Source organism: Psammomys obesus, unplaced genomic scaffold (genome assembly GCF_907164565.1).
Source record: "Psammomys obesus unplaced genomic scaffold, mPsaObe1.curated_primary_1811, whole genome shotgun sequence".
Lineage (NCBI taxonomy): Eukaryota > Metazoa > Chordata > Mammalia > Rodentia > Muridae > Psammomys > Psammomys obesus.
This window is the reverse complement of record NW_026591598.1, coordinates 1346279-1365895: the sequence shown is the minus strand read 5'-3', so window position 1 is coordinate 1365895 and position 19617 is coordinate 1346279. Positions and strand designations below refer to the sequence as shown.

Genomic DNA, 19617 nt, shown 5'->3' with positions numbered 1-19617 from the left:
TCTATCTATCTATCTATCTATCTATCTATCTATCTATCTATCTATCTGAGAGGTGTCTCAACCATGGTCCCCCTGTATTTATTTATTTATTCATTTATTTATTTATTTATTTATTTATTTGCTTGTTTGTTTGTTTGTTTATTTGAGAGGTGTCTCAACCATAGTCCCCCTGTGCCTGGACATCACTGTGTTGCTCAAACAGGCCTGTAGTCCCGCTGCCACGGCCTCCCCAGTGCTGGGATTATAGATGTGAAACTGCATGCCTGAATTTTCCCAAATAGTTGTGATTTGCTGCTCCCCAAATCTACAGATACAGTACCCACAGATGGGAGGCCACTTTCTTTTCTCTTGCATAAAGTTCTGATAGTAGACTGGCTGGATAACGTGGCTAGGTTTACATGTAACTCATTCACCGTAAGTTAACTCCTTTACAGTATATAACTCAATTCTTTTAGCATATTTGTAGTTGTGCAAACGCCAGAACTATTTATTTCATAACATACTGATCACCATCCTTTAAAAAAAAATCGTTAGGAGTTATTTTCCATTTCCCTCTCTGCGGAGACCTCAGAAATTATTAATTAACCTTGTACAAACACTCATTTTGCTTATTTATTGATGGATGTTTGCATTGTTTCCTCTTTGGATAGTACATATGGCATCAAAGTCTTAAAAGATTAGGGAACTCCTCAGGCTGCTGTGATTAACAGTGTGGATTTATGCCTCTGTCCCCTCACCACTGACAGAATTACATCACCTGCAAAGAGTGGGATGTACTTTTCTCTTTCTCTTGCCTAAGTGCTCTGTTTAAAATGTCTAATATTATATTAAATAACAATCCAAAATTTCAAGATATACTAAGAGCCATATAAACCACAAAAAGCGGGATATTTTCTGATTGTTACCTGAAAGGAAATGTTTTCAGCTTTCCTCATTCAGTAGTATGCTGCCTAAATTTGTCTGTTATATACAGGCTTTATTATGATAAGGCACAACCCTATACTTAATATGTTCAGGACTTTTATCACTAATAACACTGAATGTCATGACTGCAGTTTCTGCATCTATTGAGATGATCATATGGGTTTTTTTTATTCCATTACATTTATATAATGTATTATGTATACATTATGTGATTTGTATATGATTTGCATATTCCAAACTGTTTTTGCATCCCTGGAAAGAAACCAACTTGAACATGGTGTATGATCTTTCTGACAAGCTTTTGATTTTAATTTGAGGATTTGCATTTTGTCCCTCGGGGTTACTGTTCTATGGCTTCCTTTTGTTGTGTTGTCAGGCTTTGGTAACAGGTATTTCAAGCTCAACAGAGTAAGCTGAGAAGGATCCACCCCATTTCAATTGTTTTCTGATTTTTACAAATCAGCACACATATGCTAGGTAACATTATAACATTTTCTTTTCTTTGATTTTGCTTTTGTTTTTCAAGACAGGGTAAAAGTATGAATTTAGACTATATTATTTCAACTAAACAGAAATATGTACTTTTTCTTAGAAATAGATAAAACTTAAATTGAAACACTGATAAGGAAATAATCGAGGACTAAAGGAAGCTCAATCTAGAGAACTAGTGGCATCCCGCTGTGTAGCAACAGTGCATCGCTTAGCTTATTCACCTGGCATGGCAACATCACCCAGACGTTGTATGGAATACTTAATTTTAAGTGGGAAGCTCTGAATGACTCCAAAAATGTCCCACAGTAAGACTGTAAGATTGTTACGGAGGTGCTGAACACAGGAAAAGAAACACTGCTCCACATTCAAGAACCATCTAAACCCCACAATTCTCTTTCCTATTTCTCTGAATTAGAAGCTACAGAGAAAAAATAAAATAAAATAAAAAAGGCTCCCCCCCATCTCAGCAACAGAATAATAACCTTAAAAGAAAGGTGTTACTTGGAATGACGTTGGGGAGATGCCTATTGCTAAAATTCAGTGACCAACTTTTACTTGAGTTCTTCTCATACAAGTTTATTTTGGGACCTTCAGGTAAGAAGTCAAAGGCCTCCTACCTCACGTTCTTATTACTCAAGCAAGAGAAAACACTGTCTCCCACCTACTGATTATGTTGAAAATCAATAATTACCTGCTTGAAGCAATGGACAGGCGCTGGGACTGAACATGTTTCTTTTAGGTATTTGTCCCAGGTAAAATGACCTGTAAAGGAAATAGAAATCTCTATCACAGTCAACTTCCTAAAAAAAAAATACTTTTAGGATGTACTCTACACTAAACATCAAACAAGCCATTAGTAGAATGGTTTAAACTTTTTTTTTTTTCTATTTGATCTTAATCAAAGGTAATCTTAGAAGAATCCAAGTGCCCTGGGTGAATCTTTTTCAATTAATGTTTTAAAGTCAGTCTTAAGATAACTTACACTGTTTTTCATGTTAGTCTCTAAACTAATGGAAAGTTCTGGAGTAGACTATAATAGTATTTCAAAGAAGTACCAAGAAGCCCATGGAAAACCGAGAAGGCAGAAGGTAGTGGGGGAACTGTTCACTTTGAACAATTTGACTCCTAGTGAAGACCTGCACTGCTGTCAGAAAGCAATTAGCACCCAATGGGGTTCGATCCCACACCTCAACTTAGGAAGAATAAAGACTATCTAGAGCCATGGACAAGAAGACTTCAGGGAAGGCAACATGAGTGAGATAAATACACTCTAGCCCTCACCTTTTAAACTGCCACTCCAGGTACAAAATGCTATACTGAGGCACAGAATAGTAAGTATGGTAATCTAGCACACAGTAGGCTTAGGAAGCAATTCTGATGATAATACAGAAGAACAGACTGGGTTTTAAGAATCTTTTAGTCTCTTGATACTGCCTTCAGTATCTAAAGGGTAATGAACAGTGAACTAGAGAAGCAATCTTTAAGGCTGACACTACCCTGGGGCCAGGACAACACGGAAAGGCATAGGCTGTTATGTACAAATATCACTGAACAACAAAAGATTACAAGCTCTTTATAGAAATTTTCAGTTTTCCCCCTAATACCCACCTAGAGGTGACCCCATGATGGAGCAGGGAAGGTCCCAGAGACTTTCACAAGCTAAAACACTGTAGAAAACCAGCATTTCTTGAAGTGTCCTCTGTAGTGGAGCAGCACAGGGCCCCTTTGGGCCATGCAAAAAGCACTAGCTGCCGGGAATAAAAGTAAGTCACTGAATAATGATATCTAAATCACTACAAAGATGATGCCAAGACTTTACACTCTATTGACTTTATAGTTTCTGTTTTAAAATTGGTACCTTTCCCATCCTTAACTAAGCAAATAGCTTTGGCCAGAAATCCAAACAGTTCTGAAATATTTCACAAGCCGGGCAATGATTTAACAACACGACCAGACAGTCCATACAGTAAGTGAGAGGGTAATTTTCTGCAGTGAAGATTCAATTGCGGTTATCAAAATTTAATTTTGGTATTGGTTATAACTATTAGTTGAGAAGGTCTTAAGTTGAGGACTGAATAATGTTATCATTATTTGCTATTAGAAAAGGAAAACATTGTAAATTAATATTACATCTTTACACATGAAAGATCTAAGTCAAATTTTAAGTCTTCGATTTCACTGTACTGAGACCCATAAGCTCTCTACCATCTAAAGCAGCAAGTCCAGTTCAACTTTTCTGTGTAGACAGAAATGAATTATGTGTCTGTGCTACCCAATAAGATAACCCTAGCTACATATAACTTCTGAACATTTTAAATGTGACTAGTGTAAGACTAAATTTAAAATTTTTTTAACTTCAAATAATTTTAAAATGTGCATATGACTCATGTGTAAAGAAGCACAGTTTTAAAGGCTTGGCCAGTTCTGGGCCAACTGCTTTTAGCAGCTTGAGTTCTGATCAAAAGTGCCCAAGAAACTTTGGTTTTAAGAATTATGGCAGCATAATTACAGTTGCCTGTTATACATATCAACCATGCTAATCAAGTCCTATGCTATATGGTAAAAAGGCCAGAAACCTCAGGCATATACCATGTAGGAAATGTATTACTGAGGAAAGAGGAATATGTTAAAAGCCGCCCATGTACTGGGACAGCTGACTGATTTGAACCATACCTTTTTTTCTTCTATATGATTGTCTGGGTCACCACAGGTAAATTTAAAAGTGAGATACTTTTAATTAACCTAATCACATTATTTAAATATATTCTTTCATGTTCATCATAAAGTCAGATATCTATGACTTCAGAATCTGCAAGCATTAAAATAATTACAAAAGAAATGACCATAAGCAAGGTATAGATCAAGAGTTAGTTTTTTGTTTTTGTTTTTTTAAGATAATAAAACTATTATGCAGCCAGGCATGGTGGCACACCCCTGTAATCCCAGCACTCAGGGAGTCAGAGGCAGATGGTCTCTGTGAGTTCAAGGCCAGCCTGGTCTACAAAGTGAGTCTAGGACAGCCAAGGATACAAAGAGAAACCCTGTCTCAAAAAACAACAAAATAATAAAACTGTTATGATTCGTAAGCCACACAGTCCGTGTCACAGCTAACTTCTGCCATCGTGGTAGTGTCATAGATGTAACAGACAGCTGGAAAATGAAGGAGAAAGCTTGTAGCCTATGAAATCTTGACAAAAGCAGGTAGCAGACTCAGCATGGGCCCCAACAGTAGTTTCACAACATAGGGTCTAAACTTGATTCCTAAGTGTTCTCACCTTTTCAGGAAGCCACCTTTAAACATTTTTACTCAGCAGCTTCAAGTACTACTTGAATCTGAATCTGTGTTTATGGACTACTGGTATTTTTAAAAGATACACTGGAAGTCAAAAGATGTTGCTTTTATAGCAAATATCTTGGGAAAAATAACCTTCTGAGTCTCAGTTTATTCATCTGAAAGATGAAGATAGTTGTATATATAATACATACCACTATATATAAATTCATTTGATAAACATATAATGTCCATTTAAGTATAAAGAACTGTGTTAAATGTTATCAAAACACTTTCAGTCACTAGATAAGCAGAATATTAAACTTACTTGTACTGTAATTAATATTAATACTGTAATTAAGATAAGTTTAAGTTAACAAGGTATAACAGATCACCATGAGAATATAGTATAGGAAGATTTAAATATTTCATTTTTGTTATACTAATTATGTGTGTTATGTCAGTGTTTGAGTATACACACATGTCCGTGGGTGTCCAGAGTCCAAAAGAGGGCCTCAGATCCCCTTAGAGTTAGAGTTATAGGTGAGCCACCTGACCTGGGTGCTGGGAGCCAAACTGCTTCTCTTCAGGAGCAGCGAGTGCACATACAAAATAAGTATTTTAAATGATTCGCATAATATTAAAAACATTCCGGCATTATAATTTAAGTTATCAGTTATTTACTCAGCACCATTCCTGAGCATCTTTCATGGAGTAGGCGGTTTAACAGGGACCCCTACCTTATGGAATTTACATTGCATTCTAGTGCATGGGAAGACACAATTAGCACAGAAATTAAAAAACAACGGTGTAAGCATTTGAAAGGATTAAAGTGGGTAAAAGAAGACGTAACAAACAAAGACACAAGTTTATTCACATATTCATCAGCTTCTCTAGCTGGCTACTATTCTGGTGTGTTCCTCTTTAAGAACTCTACTTTGTTCTGCTTAGATGTGGAAAGAAAGATCCTTAAGGGGAATAATAATAATGGTCAATGTCCTTAGATTAGAAATTCTACTGCAAGATTACTGCCTAAATATCGTTTCATTGTACATATACATGTAACATAATAGAACCTAATAACTTGTGATGGTTATTTAAGAATTGTCTAATTTTTTAATGCATTTCTTTTTTATATATCTTTGAGTACTTCTAAAAGAATCTGTGATAGTGATGTTAGTTGTTAACTTGGTTCGACTGAGAGAACCTAGCAGATTAATTTTATTTTATTTTATTTTTCTTTATTAATTACAATTTACTCACTTTGTATCCCCCCCTCCCAGTGGTTCCCTCCCTCCTCCCGTCCCAATCCCTCCCTTTCTCTGCCCTCTGCACGCATGCCCTCTCCAAGTCCACTGATAGGGGAGGACTTCTTTTCCTTCCTTCTGATCCTAGTCAATTAGGTCTCATCAGGAGTGGCTGCATTGTCTTCTTCTGTGGCCTGGTAAGGCTGCTCCCCCCTCAGGAGGAGGTGATTAAAGAGCAGGCCAATCAGTTCATGTCAGAGACAGTCCCTGTTCCTATCACAATGGAACCCACTTGGATACTGAACTGCCATGAGCTACATCTGTGCAGGGGTCTTAGGTTATCTCCATAAATAGTCCTTGGTTGGAATAGCAGTCTCAGGAAAGACCCCTGTGCTCAGATTTTTTGGTTCTGTTGCTCTCCTTATGGAGTTCCTGTCCTCTCCAGATCTTACTGTTTCCCACTTTTTCCCTAAGATTCCCTGCACTCTGCCCAAAGGTTGCCCATAAGTCTCAGTATCTACATTGATAGTCTGCAGGGCAGAGCTTTTCAGAGGCCCTCTGTGTCAGGCTCCTGACTTGTTCCCTCTTTTCTCCTTCTTCTGATGTCCAGCCTCTTTGCCTTTCCAGATAGGAACTGAGCATTTTAGCAAGAGTCCTCCCTCTTGATTAGTTTCTTTAGGTGTACAGATTTTAGTAGGTTTATCCTATATTATATGTCTATATGAGTGAGTATATACCATGTGCATCCCTTTGCTGCTGGGATAGCTCACTCAGGATGATCTTTTCCAGATCACACCATTTACCTGCAAATTTCATGATTTCCTTATTTTTCATTGCTGAGTAATATTCCATTGTGTAGATATACCACAATTTGTGCATCCATTCCTCCACTGAGGGGCATCTGGGCTGTTTCCAGCTTCTGGCTATTACAAATAAGGCTGCTACAAACATGGTTGAGCAAATGTCCTTATTGTGTACTTGAGCCTCTTTTGGATATATGCCTAGGAGTGGTATGGCTGGATCTTGAGGAAGCGCTATTCCTAGTTGTCTGACAAAGCGCCAGATTGCTTTCCAGAGTGGTTGTACAGAGTGGTTTATATTCCCACCAGCAGTGGAGGAGGGTTCCCCTTTCTCCACAACCTCTCCAGCATGTGTTGTCTCTTGAGTTTTTGATCTTAGCCATTCTGATGGGTGAAATCTTAGGGTTGTTTTGATTTGCATTTCCCTGATGCCTAGCAGATTATTAAGGCATCCTTGTGGGCGTCTGTGAGGGTGTTCCCAAAGATGAATACAACATGAAGGCTCTGACTTAATCAATTATTTAATCTACCGATAGACTCAAATTGTCAACAGATTCCAGGGACAGTGGGGTCCAACTGTGGAAGATGGAATCTAGTTAAGAAGCTGGTTACTTGGTGTATGCCTTTGAAGGGTTTATCTTGTCTGTGGCCCCTTTCTGTTACTCCGCTTTGCCTTGTTTGCAATGAGATAATCAGCATCCTACCTTCCTTCGTGATACATCTGCTTTCCCACAGATCTAAAATCAACAAAGCGAACCATGGACAAAAACCTCTGAAACAATAACCCAAAATAAATCTATTGTCCCTTAAATTCTCTATGGCACTTTTCTATTATTAATTTAACTTTTTATGCTTTTATTAACATATATTAATTATAAACAACGGCTTCATTAAGATATTGCATATAAGAATATGCATATAAAGCATTTTGTCATATTCACACCATTGTCCTCTCTTGCCTCTTCCTTTTCTCTCAGGTTTTAGTTAGGGATTAAAGTCTGACTAAGACAGTCTTCCTAGGGAAAATACCAAAGGATTAATAGGATTAATAGACAAACTGGATACTTTAAGTTTTGATACAATATATATTGCTGAAATATCCTCTAGAAAAAGTATGGCAATTTCTATTACTATCGTAAGTACATGAATAAAGAGGGGATAGATATGAATTACATGTAGGCAACGCTCAAATAATATATCATTAAAATAAAAATAAAGAATATGTGTATATGTATTTCATGCCTTTGCTAAAATTATATTTTGACAACTTCTAGGTTTTGATACACATATTTTTTTTGAGACAGGCTCTCACTTACATAACCCAGTCTGGCCTAAAACTTGGTACTTAGCCTAGGCTGATCTCAAACTAGTGGTGCTCCTGCCTTACCTTCCCAAATGCTGGGACATTTGATAAATCATAACAGCACCAAAAAAAAAAAAAAAAAAAAAAGGAAAGCAAAGCTAAATGAAATATTACTATACTTTCTTAGACAGTTCTTTGATTAATAATAAGGTTGAAGATCTTTGAAGGCTTCTTAACTTGTTTTTATTTTTTGCCACCTTTCTGCTAACATAAACTTCCATTTCTTATAGAGTCTAAGGTCTTTGCAAATTAATAATAGCCCTTCATCTATATGATTAAGATGCTTGTCTCATTTGGTAGGGTTTGTTCTTATGTTTCTCTGTCATTCCTTTTATGGCTTCTTGGATTTCATACCACACTTTTATCACTTCAATATTATAAAAATATTAACTCAAGTTTTCTTCAAGGATGTCTGTTTTTGTTTTTTATATGTAAGCATTTGATCTTTTTGTAATTTAGTTTATGAAATAAATTAGGCAAGCATCTAGGTTTCCTTTTCACTTTTCCCCCCAACAAATGTGCTCCAACATCATCTACTGAATAAACCATCTTCTCTCCACGGATTTGAAATCACTTTGATCTTATGTTAATTTTTCATAGATTCTTAGATCTATTTCTGGATGCTATTCTATTCTCATTAGTCTGTCTACCCCAGCATCAGGATCACTGTTTCATGTAATTTCATAATCAACTTGAGTAATTTGCTGGAGTGAGTTCTTTTAATAACTCACACCTTCCATACTACGTGTTCTTGGCATTTTTTCAGATAATTAATAAATAGTAGCATATATAACTAACAAAATCCAATCATTCTAAAATGTCTAATGTTTAATGGTACTCTCAAAACATCATCCAGAACCTTTTAAAATTATCAGCTTCATATTTTAATGGATCAGCTAAAAATAAAAAATGAAACCAAAAATAATTTCTGAAAACAAATAACATGAACTGAACTATATTAGTGTCCTTTCAAATACACCACAAAGAAACCTCTTAGCTAAAAACAAAGTGCTCATAAATACCCTGGCTAAAAGGGGAAATTTCAAGGGGAAGCTTTGCTCCCAGAATCAATGCAATAGAGTTCATTAACATACATTCCAACCATCTGGTTTGGGGTTGTTAAATATTCATGCACAGAGAAGTGTAAGTGATTAGTGTGCACAGTCTTCATCAAATGCCTTAAGACTAGAGAAGGTTGGGCAAAACCATATCAAAACCCAAACCAAACCCCAAAACAACAACAAAGACCTCAAACAAAACAAGACCAACCCAAACAAACAAACAAACAAAAAAGTTTCAGCTTTTATGTAGTTTCTTCACTGAGGAAAAAAAATGAAAAAGAAAAGTCACTTGAGGTACTGTTATTTAATATAAATAAAACGTTAAGAGCAACATTACTGTTCTTTTTAGGTGATGAAGAAAAGAGGCTTTGATAATGTTCTGGAGAGTTCAGGCAGGAAACCTGAAGTGAAAGAGGTCTGGGTTTGGGAGGTTTCACAGGCTCAGAATCATGACACTTAGCTAAATGGAAGCTTAAACGTTTCCTCAAACACACTTTTTGAGTACTTTGCTTGGTCTTGTACCTTTGTCCATGCCACTACTAGACATGACACTCAACAAGAACACTATTTTATTTGCAAAGCCTTCTAGTTTTCCTTGTCTCCTTTAAGAGCCTTTTGCACCCATCCCATCATATCACTATGATGAGCTACTTAAGCTCTTTATGGATGGGAAGTATTTATTCCTTTTCAACCTCACTATTTAATATAGAGCCTTGAAGCTTAATATAGTCCCAATCAAAGTTTTTGGGTGAATGAAAGCAAGGGAAAAAAAGCATACAAGTCCCACTTATATTCTGGACTAGTAACATCATGCATGGGCATTAAGTTTGGCCTGACTCTGAGAGAGATACAGCACACAAGAATAAAAACGGTGACTTTGTGTTAGAGATCCAAAAGTATGTCACCTGTAAACCAACTGAAGAAACAATCCATTAACATTAATCATGAGTAAGAAAGCAAAGTGTCAGAGCCATTTCCTCACCCATTCTTCCAAGAATTATTTACAGTATTGTGCTGGGCACTGGAGACACAACCATGATCAAAATATTGCCCTTGTTCTGGTGAGCTTCAGTCTAGTGAGGGGCAGAAACTAAATGATCCATGGCAGAAAGGTGTGGTGAGGGCTGCACTTGGAGAGGTGGAGGGTGCTGTAGGAGCACGCAGAAGGTTTGTGGAAGGCTTCCCAGAGGCAATAACATTCGGGCTCCTAAATATAAAAGGATAAGATAAGCAGGAGTCAAAGCGAAAGCAAACTGTTTCAGAGAGAAGTTTCAAAAAGAGGTTGTAGACTTTAGAAAAAGTGTTTGGGTATCAAAGCACTCTTTATTCCACATGGTTAATATAGTCAACCCAATAGGACCTAGAAGCACCATAGAAACAAATATCTGGACATGTCTGTAAAGGTTCATCTAGGTTAGGTTAATTAAGGGGGAAAGACCCACACTAAATGTGAACTACACCATTCAGTGGGTTTCAGACTACGTAAGATGGAGAAGGTTAGCTGACAGAGGCATTTGCCTCCCTCCGTTTCTTGTTTGTGGCTATGGCTAGCTGTCTTAAGCTTCTGACAACCCTACTGCTTTACTCTGTACATGCCCTGTTCATGAGTATGAACTCAGATTAAATAAACCTTTTTTCTTCCTAAGTTGCTTCTGTCAAGTATTCTGCTACAGTATCAAGACAAAGAACTAACTCACCATGTTATTGAGAAATAGAATACTGATAAGTTTAGCGTGCAGTGTCAAAAAGTGGACTGGAGAAGAATAAGGCTGGAGGCTGGAAGACTAGTTAGGAAGGTCTGCAAAAATCTAGGTGTGAGATGACAGTGGCTGCACTATGAAAGTGGCATAGCAGCAGAGAGAAGGCGGTCCCTAGAACTGCCACCTAATAACCAGAAAGCTAACTCTCTTCTGCATCGCGCTATAAGTTAGAACATGGTTAATAGAAATTACGAAGAAACATATTTGGCTCAATAGATACCTGTCTAATATGAAGTAATTTACCTGAAGAGGCTATTAAATTCCTAAAAATTTGAGGTACTCAAAACATTCAATAAGCAATTTAAAATGTCAAATTCTAAAATGCTACAACAAAGCAAATAATAATTATCACTGTTATGATCAAATCAAGGGCCTTGAGCATGCTAGGCAAACACTCTTATCACTGAGGTATAGTCCAGCCCTCCAATCAGATTATTTTAGGGTCTTGTTCAGAATGAAGGCTCCAGAAGTCTTCTATTCTGAATTGTCACAGAAAAAAAAAAAAAAAATAGGTCACACAGCTGTAATGTATACCAGAGAATAGACCTATGCTACCAATTACTCTCATGAGGAAAATTGTACTTTCAAATTATAAACTCCCTTGCTAAGTGGTATACTTCACATAAAATGGGTAATGAAACTCCCTGTCAACAAATGCACTATTTACAACATGCCCAAGGCTGTCATGTGAGCTACAACTGTTATCGTTATTAACATTAGCAATAAGACCAAAATCACAGCAGGTATGACTGCACCTCCTTTGCCTGATCACATCATTTCATGTTCATTTTAAAATGAGGAATTATGTCAGAAAGATTAATTTGCTTGAAGTTATAAAACTCATGGACAGGGAATAGGAATTGAACCAAGCTTGTCTCCATGGTTTTCCCACTTACACATTAGTACCATAAAAGCTTGAAGAAAAATTTAAAGAGTAAAGTATTATCTATCATTTGTTTATCAAGTCCCAGGTACTTTGCCCGTCATCATTTAATTTCATTCACTGTTCAGCTCACATTCATAATGCTTCACTTCAAAGAATATCATATTGGACTTAAAGTGTGAGCTCAGCTGCTGAGAAGAATGAAAAGCATTACAATTTTCCAGTTTAAAAGCACACTCAAGGTTTATGATGTTCTCACATTCGCTAGCTCAGGTGATTGTCTCAACCCTGTGAAGCAGACAGGATGAGGTTATTATTCCCATTTAACTAATAATAACACTAAGGACACAGTCACAAAGTGACTAAATGGACGAGCCAGCTCTTAACAACCGAGGAACTCTGTTGGACCCCTCCTCTACTTTTCTACTTTGTTATTTCCTATATCAGCACTAACAGAACTATAAGAAGAAAGGACAAGAGGAAGAAAGTAGATAATTAATACTGCTGAACACATGAAATTATAATAATAAAATGTATAAAAATTCTTGAGCAAAATTTGGTAAGGGTACAAGGATATCAAAATATCTGTGATACACAGAACATCATAGGACCCTAAGAAACAGACTAGCGTTTATGTAGAAACCTTAAAAGCTGACTGAGAACCATAACTGTTTAGTTTTATTTCTCCGGTCTTAGTCCTGAAATTTACTTTGTAGGATGAAAAACAAATGCATCTGGTATGACTTGTTACTGAAACAGATGTATTTGTGTTTTCCTGTGGTTTGTATACAAAAGATATCTTTACATTTAATTTTGGTTCAACCTATCCTATTGATAATTTTTTTTTTAGGAAAAATCTCACTAAATGTATTGTGAACAATGAAGGTTTGTTTTAGCTTGGGCTTGGTAGATTAAGAAGTTACTCCCAGTTTGGTTTGGCTTCCTGTCTTACCTGTACTCTGTATACTTAGCCGTGCCCCTTCCCCTTTTGTTATCTTGGTCTGTAGCCTACTGGTAAGGAGGACCTGATATGACATCTAAGTTATTACATGCTAATTAGGCAAACAGTGATTTCTGGATTATGAAGCAAAGATACATGGACTTCTTTTCCTAGTGGATTAAAACTTCTTACAATCAAATCTTTGGCTTGGTAAATCCCTTATTTAACAGAAAAAGAAAAATATCTCACCTAGCTCCTGGATGTCAGCAGGTTCTATTAAAGAAAAGAAGTATTAAACCATAGGTCATTATGTAACAGAATGTAACAGAATGATAAAAAGGTAAAGTTCTGGTTCAAAACAGGGGGTTGAAAGTTTATCTAGTACAATCACCTCATTTAAAAGAGTTTATTAATAACTATAGAAGCATAGCATTCAATTTTGCCTTCCTTTTGAGCCTAAATGAGTAAAAATTAAAAAGCAGAGGCTGAACAACTGTGCCTAGGGCAATAACATTAATTTGGGATTATTTACACTCAGGATCTAGGTTTCCACATCAAAAGTATATTGTTTTTGACAAATACCTCTATAAATGATAATATATGCTTTTGATTTAACCAGTCAATTAATTGTAAACATAGACCTCTAAGAACAACTGTTGTATGGCAAGAGATATTGAATACAATTTTTCATGCTAAATAGTTTTTTCTTACCTTGATACTGAGATGCAGACTCTGACATGTGACCATACTTCTGTTTTCTCACATCACTCCAGTCTATTGTTATAGAAAGAGATAAGGATAAGTCATGAGGAAAGAAATACAAGACTCAATACGTGTACCAGTATGCATTAGTAGTTCTTAGCAAAGAAATACACCTCAGATTTCATTCTAAGGAAATTAATACAAATATAAAAAAAGGTTTTATTGGAAAAGGTTTGGCTTTTCTATAGAAGAGAAAAAAGATAAAAGTTTCAGGATTTGTTATCTTCTGTGGGTTTAGGCTTGCTTCAGTTGGCTCTCTCCCTGGTATGCTCCTATTCCCTCCTTTTGGAATGGAGTGTTTACTCTGTACCACTGTATACTGGATACACAGAAGCTGTTCATAGGCATTCACAGTTAAGAGACTGCCTGAGTCTCAGAAAAGGCTGCCTTTATACCTGTGAACAGTTTTAGATCTGTTAAAGACTAGTTTTTTTTTTCTTTTGTTTTGTTTGAAGTTCAACTGAATGCATTCTGACTGATCAGATTGTCATGAGTCTAAAATGATGGCTTAAAAGGATGTATTTGGATGTCAAGTTGGCAAACGGTAGACTTTTGATGATTATTATTGTTAACTTGACTAGATCTAGGATCACTTAAAATTTCTAGGAATGTCTTTCTGGTTTCTGGATTGGGTTAAAGTGAGAACACTCCATCACCAGCACCAAATGTGGGTGGCACCATTCCATGGGTTGGTTTCCTGGACTGAATAAAAAGGAGAAAACAAGATGAGCTCCCTATGATGATTTGAAAGTTCAAATTATGAACTTCCGAGTAAGATGGCAGATTAGAAGCTTCATCTGCACAAGTAGATGAACAGAATATAGTTGAGAGAAGAATAACTAGGGCTGGTGTGCTTTAGGATGTTCTTGCCAACTCCCTTACTCACTGATGGGTGTTTTCTGTACTCACCAGCAAATACCTACTAATGGACCCACATGTATGTGAACCTTGACTTTCCTGAAAGTAAGCCACCAAAGCCACATAGCTGGTCAGCATCACTGTCTGCCAGGAAACTGCTACCAGGAGTAGCATAGGAGAGAAGATCTAAACTGTGAACCAGAACCTAAGACAGCTAGCAAGAAGAAACAACACTTCCCCCACCACCACCTTTTCAGCAAACAAGCTACACCAGATCTTATGAAGTATGCTGTGGAATCTCACAGAGTACTCTGTCAGCACACAGAAGTATTCAGGTGGCTAGCTTTCCATATATCCGTTCACAGCCTGACTCACAGAAATCCCTACCTATGCCAAATCAATCCTCAATTCTTAGTTACAAGACTGTTAACTTGCTTAGGAAGGAGATAGGGGCCATCTTTGGATGAAGGAAGGCCAAGAGGTTAGTGTATTAATTTCATCTCAGATTCAACTAACATCTACTATACTCATGCAATAGGCCACTGCAAATTGTCCCATATATACCACATCCGGTATCATTAGTATCTTTTTAAAGGTAAGAAACTAGGAAGCAATAAGATTAACAGTGTCACAGAAGAGAAGGATTAGCTAGGAAAGAGCACGAAAAAAATAAATATACAATAACATTATACAAAAAATTAATTAAGTAAATTGAAATAATACCTAGTGGGACACCTCCCTACTTGGTCAGGAGACACCAATGGCCCCTAGAACGATACAGATTTTTTTTTTTTTTTTTTGCCACTGTTCTTGGCTGTCCAACAGAATTTGATGGGAAGACCCTGAAATGTAACCACACACTTATAGAACACAGAGAACTCAAGCTGTAACTGAGTTGGGAGCTTCCTTTCTGCTGGCTCGCTCTCACTGTATCAGAAGGCACAATGCAGACTGCTGAGGGAAGAAAGCAATCAACATGTCTTACTCAGCCATGAGCCCTGCAAGCTGCGGTAGTGACCTGCCATGAGAGTCACACGGTGGCTTTCTGATTTGAGGCCCAATCCACAGAAGGGAACCCATGGCTGGCACTGTAAACCTAGTAAAAAGCCCATGACTGGGGAGGATCATAGGTCCTAAAGGGGAATTTACTAGTGTTGTTTTGCTAAATAAACAAGTTGTCAAATTGCCTATTAACTAATGGTGTTTATACCACAGATTGGTGCTGTTCCCAGCTTTTGTCAGAGAAACAGTTAACGAAGAAATTCAAAACTGGCCAATGTGCCAAGAAGTTGATAGTGCTCTACCCTAAACAGGACATGCACACGACCCCTTCTAAGACTTAGGGAACATTCTAGAAGTAAGGACAGAAAGAATAAAAGAACCAGAGGATGAGGAAGCGTGCTGTTAAGTCTTAAGAACCAACAAGGCCAATGCATGGATGAACCCACAGCTGCTGTGATTGCCTGAACGAGACCAGCCAAGACTGGGCCAGTCCACAATTCACCATGGACAAAGGAGGGTTCATGAGGCCCCACCCTTCATGTGCAGTTCTACTGGCAGTTAATGGCTGCTGGTGAGAGAAGTGTCATTTTCTCAGTGGAAAGTTGCCCATTTTACAGTAAATAGCCCCTACTTAGACTCATCAAGCACAAAAGACATGAAAGCAGGAGGAGGACTTCTTAGAAAGAAGAAAGGATTCAGGAAAAGAGGGAGAGGAAATAAGCAAGGGAAATGGGATAAAATGACTAAAATTAATTAGATACCTATATGACATTGTCAAAGCATAAGAAAAAAAGTAACATCTGTTGCCATGCTTATGTAGGTTTATTCATTCAACAAGTCTTCATCATCTGCTATGTATCAGCCATTACTCTAACTACTGGGCTATGTCACTGAGTGAAGTAGCTAAAGAGCTCTGTTCCGGCTAATGCCGTATGGGCCCTCAGCACTTGTTCTTAAAGATTTGCTTTACTATTTATTTATACTTACGTGTGTGCACACGCGCATGCAGGGTTGCACAAACGTGTGTGTGCATGTGTGTGGCATGCAAGCGTCTGCACACAGGCATATGTATATGCGGGTCCCTCAGAGGTCAAAGACCCCCTGGATCTCAAGTCACAGGTGGCTGTGTGTCATATGTCATGGGTTTGGAATTCAAACGCCAATCCTTTGGAAGAGCCGCAGTGCTCTTAACTGCTGAGCCATCTCCCCGGACCCTTATTTGAGGCATCTTAAAGAATCTTCATTGCAAGGAGGTGTGTGTCAGAAACTTTTAGATAAGGAGACTTGCCCTGTGGTTATTCATAACCTAAACTGAGCAAGCCAAAAGGCTGGGAACACTTAGTACCAAAGCTACAGAAAACTTTTCAAGCTGAGAAGGGATCCACGAGTTGGACAAGGAAAGTAACTAAATAAACTACTAAGCTCCTAATAGAACTTGGAATTCTCTTTCATTAAGAACCAAAGAACATACTGGGCACTGACAAAGTAGCAATGGATATATTTTTGTGCATATTTGTGCCTAAGAACATGTGTCTATCTTGATTATGAGCTACTAATCCGACAGATTATGCCATATACTCTATCATATCTCATACATCCAAGTCAATGAAATGAATGGATGGAAAAGCAGTGAATCCTTCATATTCTGTGTCATTCAATTTGATATTTAAATTCAATTTCAAACTTACTATTTTCAAAATAGTTCCTAAAGTGTCAGCTGTTTCCTTACTGAAATTTCTACTCAGTCATGCTTAGAATAAAAATTCACTGAGTACACATAGGTCCCAGCCTTGTGATAGGCAATTAGAACTCAAAAAATAATAAGACATCCACTTTTTGGTTTAGAAAAGGGAGAAAGACACATAAGTACACACATTAAAATATTATAGATATTATACTAAAGCTAAGCATGGGGACTCAGAAGAAAGTCATGAGGAGAACCATTTCTATAAAGGAAGAGGATGGAGGAGGTAAGAATTTAGGGAAAAGACAATACTTCTTGAGTCTTGGCGCTGGACTACTGACAGCCGAGTGAAGCAATGAAGTGAGGTAAGTGAAGAAGAAGCAAAGAATCAAAGCAGTCCATATGCTGCTCAGTTGAACATGACAGCTGCTGGTCATGTGAAGAACTGAGCACTTGCAGTGTGGCTGTGGTAACTGACGACGTGAATATGCAGTCCTGTATATTTTTATTAATTTAATTTAAAAAACTGACTGCAGGTACTGAGACTTTTCCTATAATTGAGAAAACTTTTAAATATATTTGGAATACAACTTGATATGTAAACTTATTCCCAACTTTTTTCTCTTTTCTATTTACTTATTTTATGTGTATGAGTGTTTGTATGTTTTTACAGTGTGTGTGCCTAGGGATGGCTGTGAGCCACTATGTGGTTGCCAGGAGCCACACCTACATCCTCTGCAAGAACAGCAAGTGCTCCCAACTGGTGAGCCATTTCTCCAGCCTGAAACAATTAGTGAAATCTAAATACAAATTAAGCATTTCTGATATCACCTAGGACCTGAATTAAGATGTGCTAGGTAGATTCTCAATACTTTATTACTTTTATGTTGATTACATGTCAAAATAATGTTTCAGATATAAAAAATTAAATACCTTACTAAATTACTTTTCCTTTTTTTAACGTTACTGAAAAATTTTAAATTACATATGTGATTGCACAGGTCCTCTACTGGAGAATGCCAAGTTGGGCTGCTGCACTTCGGTGTGGTCAGGCAATAAGGCTTATGTGTAAAGGCATGGCTACACATTTTAATGATACTTAAATAAGATGAAACAAAGTGCCTAGCATGAAGGGCTGGGGCTAATGGGGTACCCTTTTAATTCCAGCACCTGGGAGGCAGAAGCAGAGACAGATGAATCTCTGTAAGTTTGATGCCAGCCTGGTCTACCTAGCAAGCTCCAATGCCAGCCAAGGCCTACATAATGAAACCTTGTCTCAAAAATTTAAAAAAAAAAAAAAAAAAAAAAAAAAGCTTAGAATGTCGTGTTCACAGAGATAAGAAATTTACTAGCTTTTAGGTTTTTCTTTTCTTTTTCTATTCCTAATCAACTCTAGTCTGGCCAAAGAGAAAAAATAGCTTTAGCTATTTAAAAAAGCAAAACTTTCAATCTCCCTTTGCAACTTGGAAATTCATGTTACTAACAAATAAATTGACATTATAGGTATAAAGAAAAGAAAAAGCGAGTTAGAGCGATGGCTCAGGCATTAAGAGCACTTACTGCTTCAATGCCCATGGCAGATGGCTGTTAACTCCTGTAACTCTAGCTCCAGGGGATCCAATGCCCTCTTCTGAACTCTACAGGTACCTGTGCTCCTTTGCACAAACCCACATGCACTGAATTTAAAAATACACTAAATGGAAAAGGATGCTGACTTTCAATTAGTAAAAAGAAATTTCTTAAATTCACTCTTTGTTAGGTCTCCTTAATTCTATTTTCTGAGAGGATGGCATGAGTGAATACTTACCACTAGGCTGCATAGTCAGTGGACTAAAACTAAGCAAGAAGTGAAGAGGCTTGGGACTTAGTCCTGGATCCACCTGTATCTTGCTCTGAACTCTGACAAGTCAGTTTCTCTGTATGTTAATTTCTCCATCTGTAAAGAAAGGGAGTGGAGAAAAAGAGGACAGTTAAAATCTTATACTAGGCTGCACTATTAAGAAAAATAATGCATTTTTTTCTTTCTTTCTTTCTTTCTTTCTTTCTTTCTTCCTTTCTTTCTTTCTCTCTCTCTCTCTCTCTCTCTCTCTCTCTCTCTCTCTCTCTTTCTTTTCCCCAAGACAAGGACTCTCTTAGTTGTCCTGGAACTCGTTCCTATAGAGCAGGCTGGCCTCAAACTCCCTGAGATCCCCCTGCCTCTGCCTCCCAAGTGCTCGGATTAAAGGTGTGCACCACCACTGCCTTGTAAAATAATGCACTTCAATATATATTTTTTGCTATTAGAGTATCTCAGAGTTGGAAGGAACCTTATAACAAGTGCCACAGGTACAATGGAACTCTATACTCATAGAAATAAATACAAGTATTTTCTATATTTGTTCCTATGCAAATATTTAATATAAACATTTTCCAACTACCCAAATAAAGCCAGAAAATCACAGAAGTCACAAAAGCTTATCAATATGAGATATGAACTAAACTCTACCATACATATTTTGAAACCTTAACCCCATAATTTGAATGTATTTGGAGTTAAGTTTTATAAGGTGTTAATTACTGTAAAAAAGAAA

The 19617-nt window shown here is 37.3% G+C and overlaps 1 protein-coding gene across 5 annotated transcripts in view; it reads right to left on the bottom strand.

Annotated features, from left to right (window-relative positions):
* The window catches only part of Scmh1 (Scm polycomb group protein homolog 1), a 96948-nt gene that overhangs the window by 73370 nt on the left and 3961 nt on the right, over positions 1-19617 (bottom strand). For 2 of the 5 annotated variants that reach the window (XM_055611290.1, XM_055611289.1), the window contains exons 2-5: positions 18855-18983; positions 13453-13515; positions 12991-13014; positions 2108-2178 (exon numbers count right to left, since the gene is read on the bottom strand). In XM_055611290.1, coding sequence (XP_055467265.1) covers positions 2108-2178; positions 12991-13014; positions 13453-13515; positions 18855-18867 — 171 coding nt within the window. In that variant the 5' untranslated portion in view covers positions 18868-18983. Of the gene's footprint in view, positions 1-2107; positions 2179-3024; positions 3165-10140; positions 10366-12990; positions 13015-13452; positions 13517-18854; positions 18984-19617 lie in introns of those variants that run through there. The other 3 variants (XM_055611291.1, XM_055611292.1, XM_055611294.1) reach the window with 3 other exon arrangements.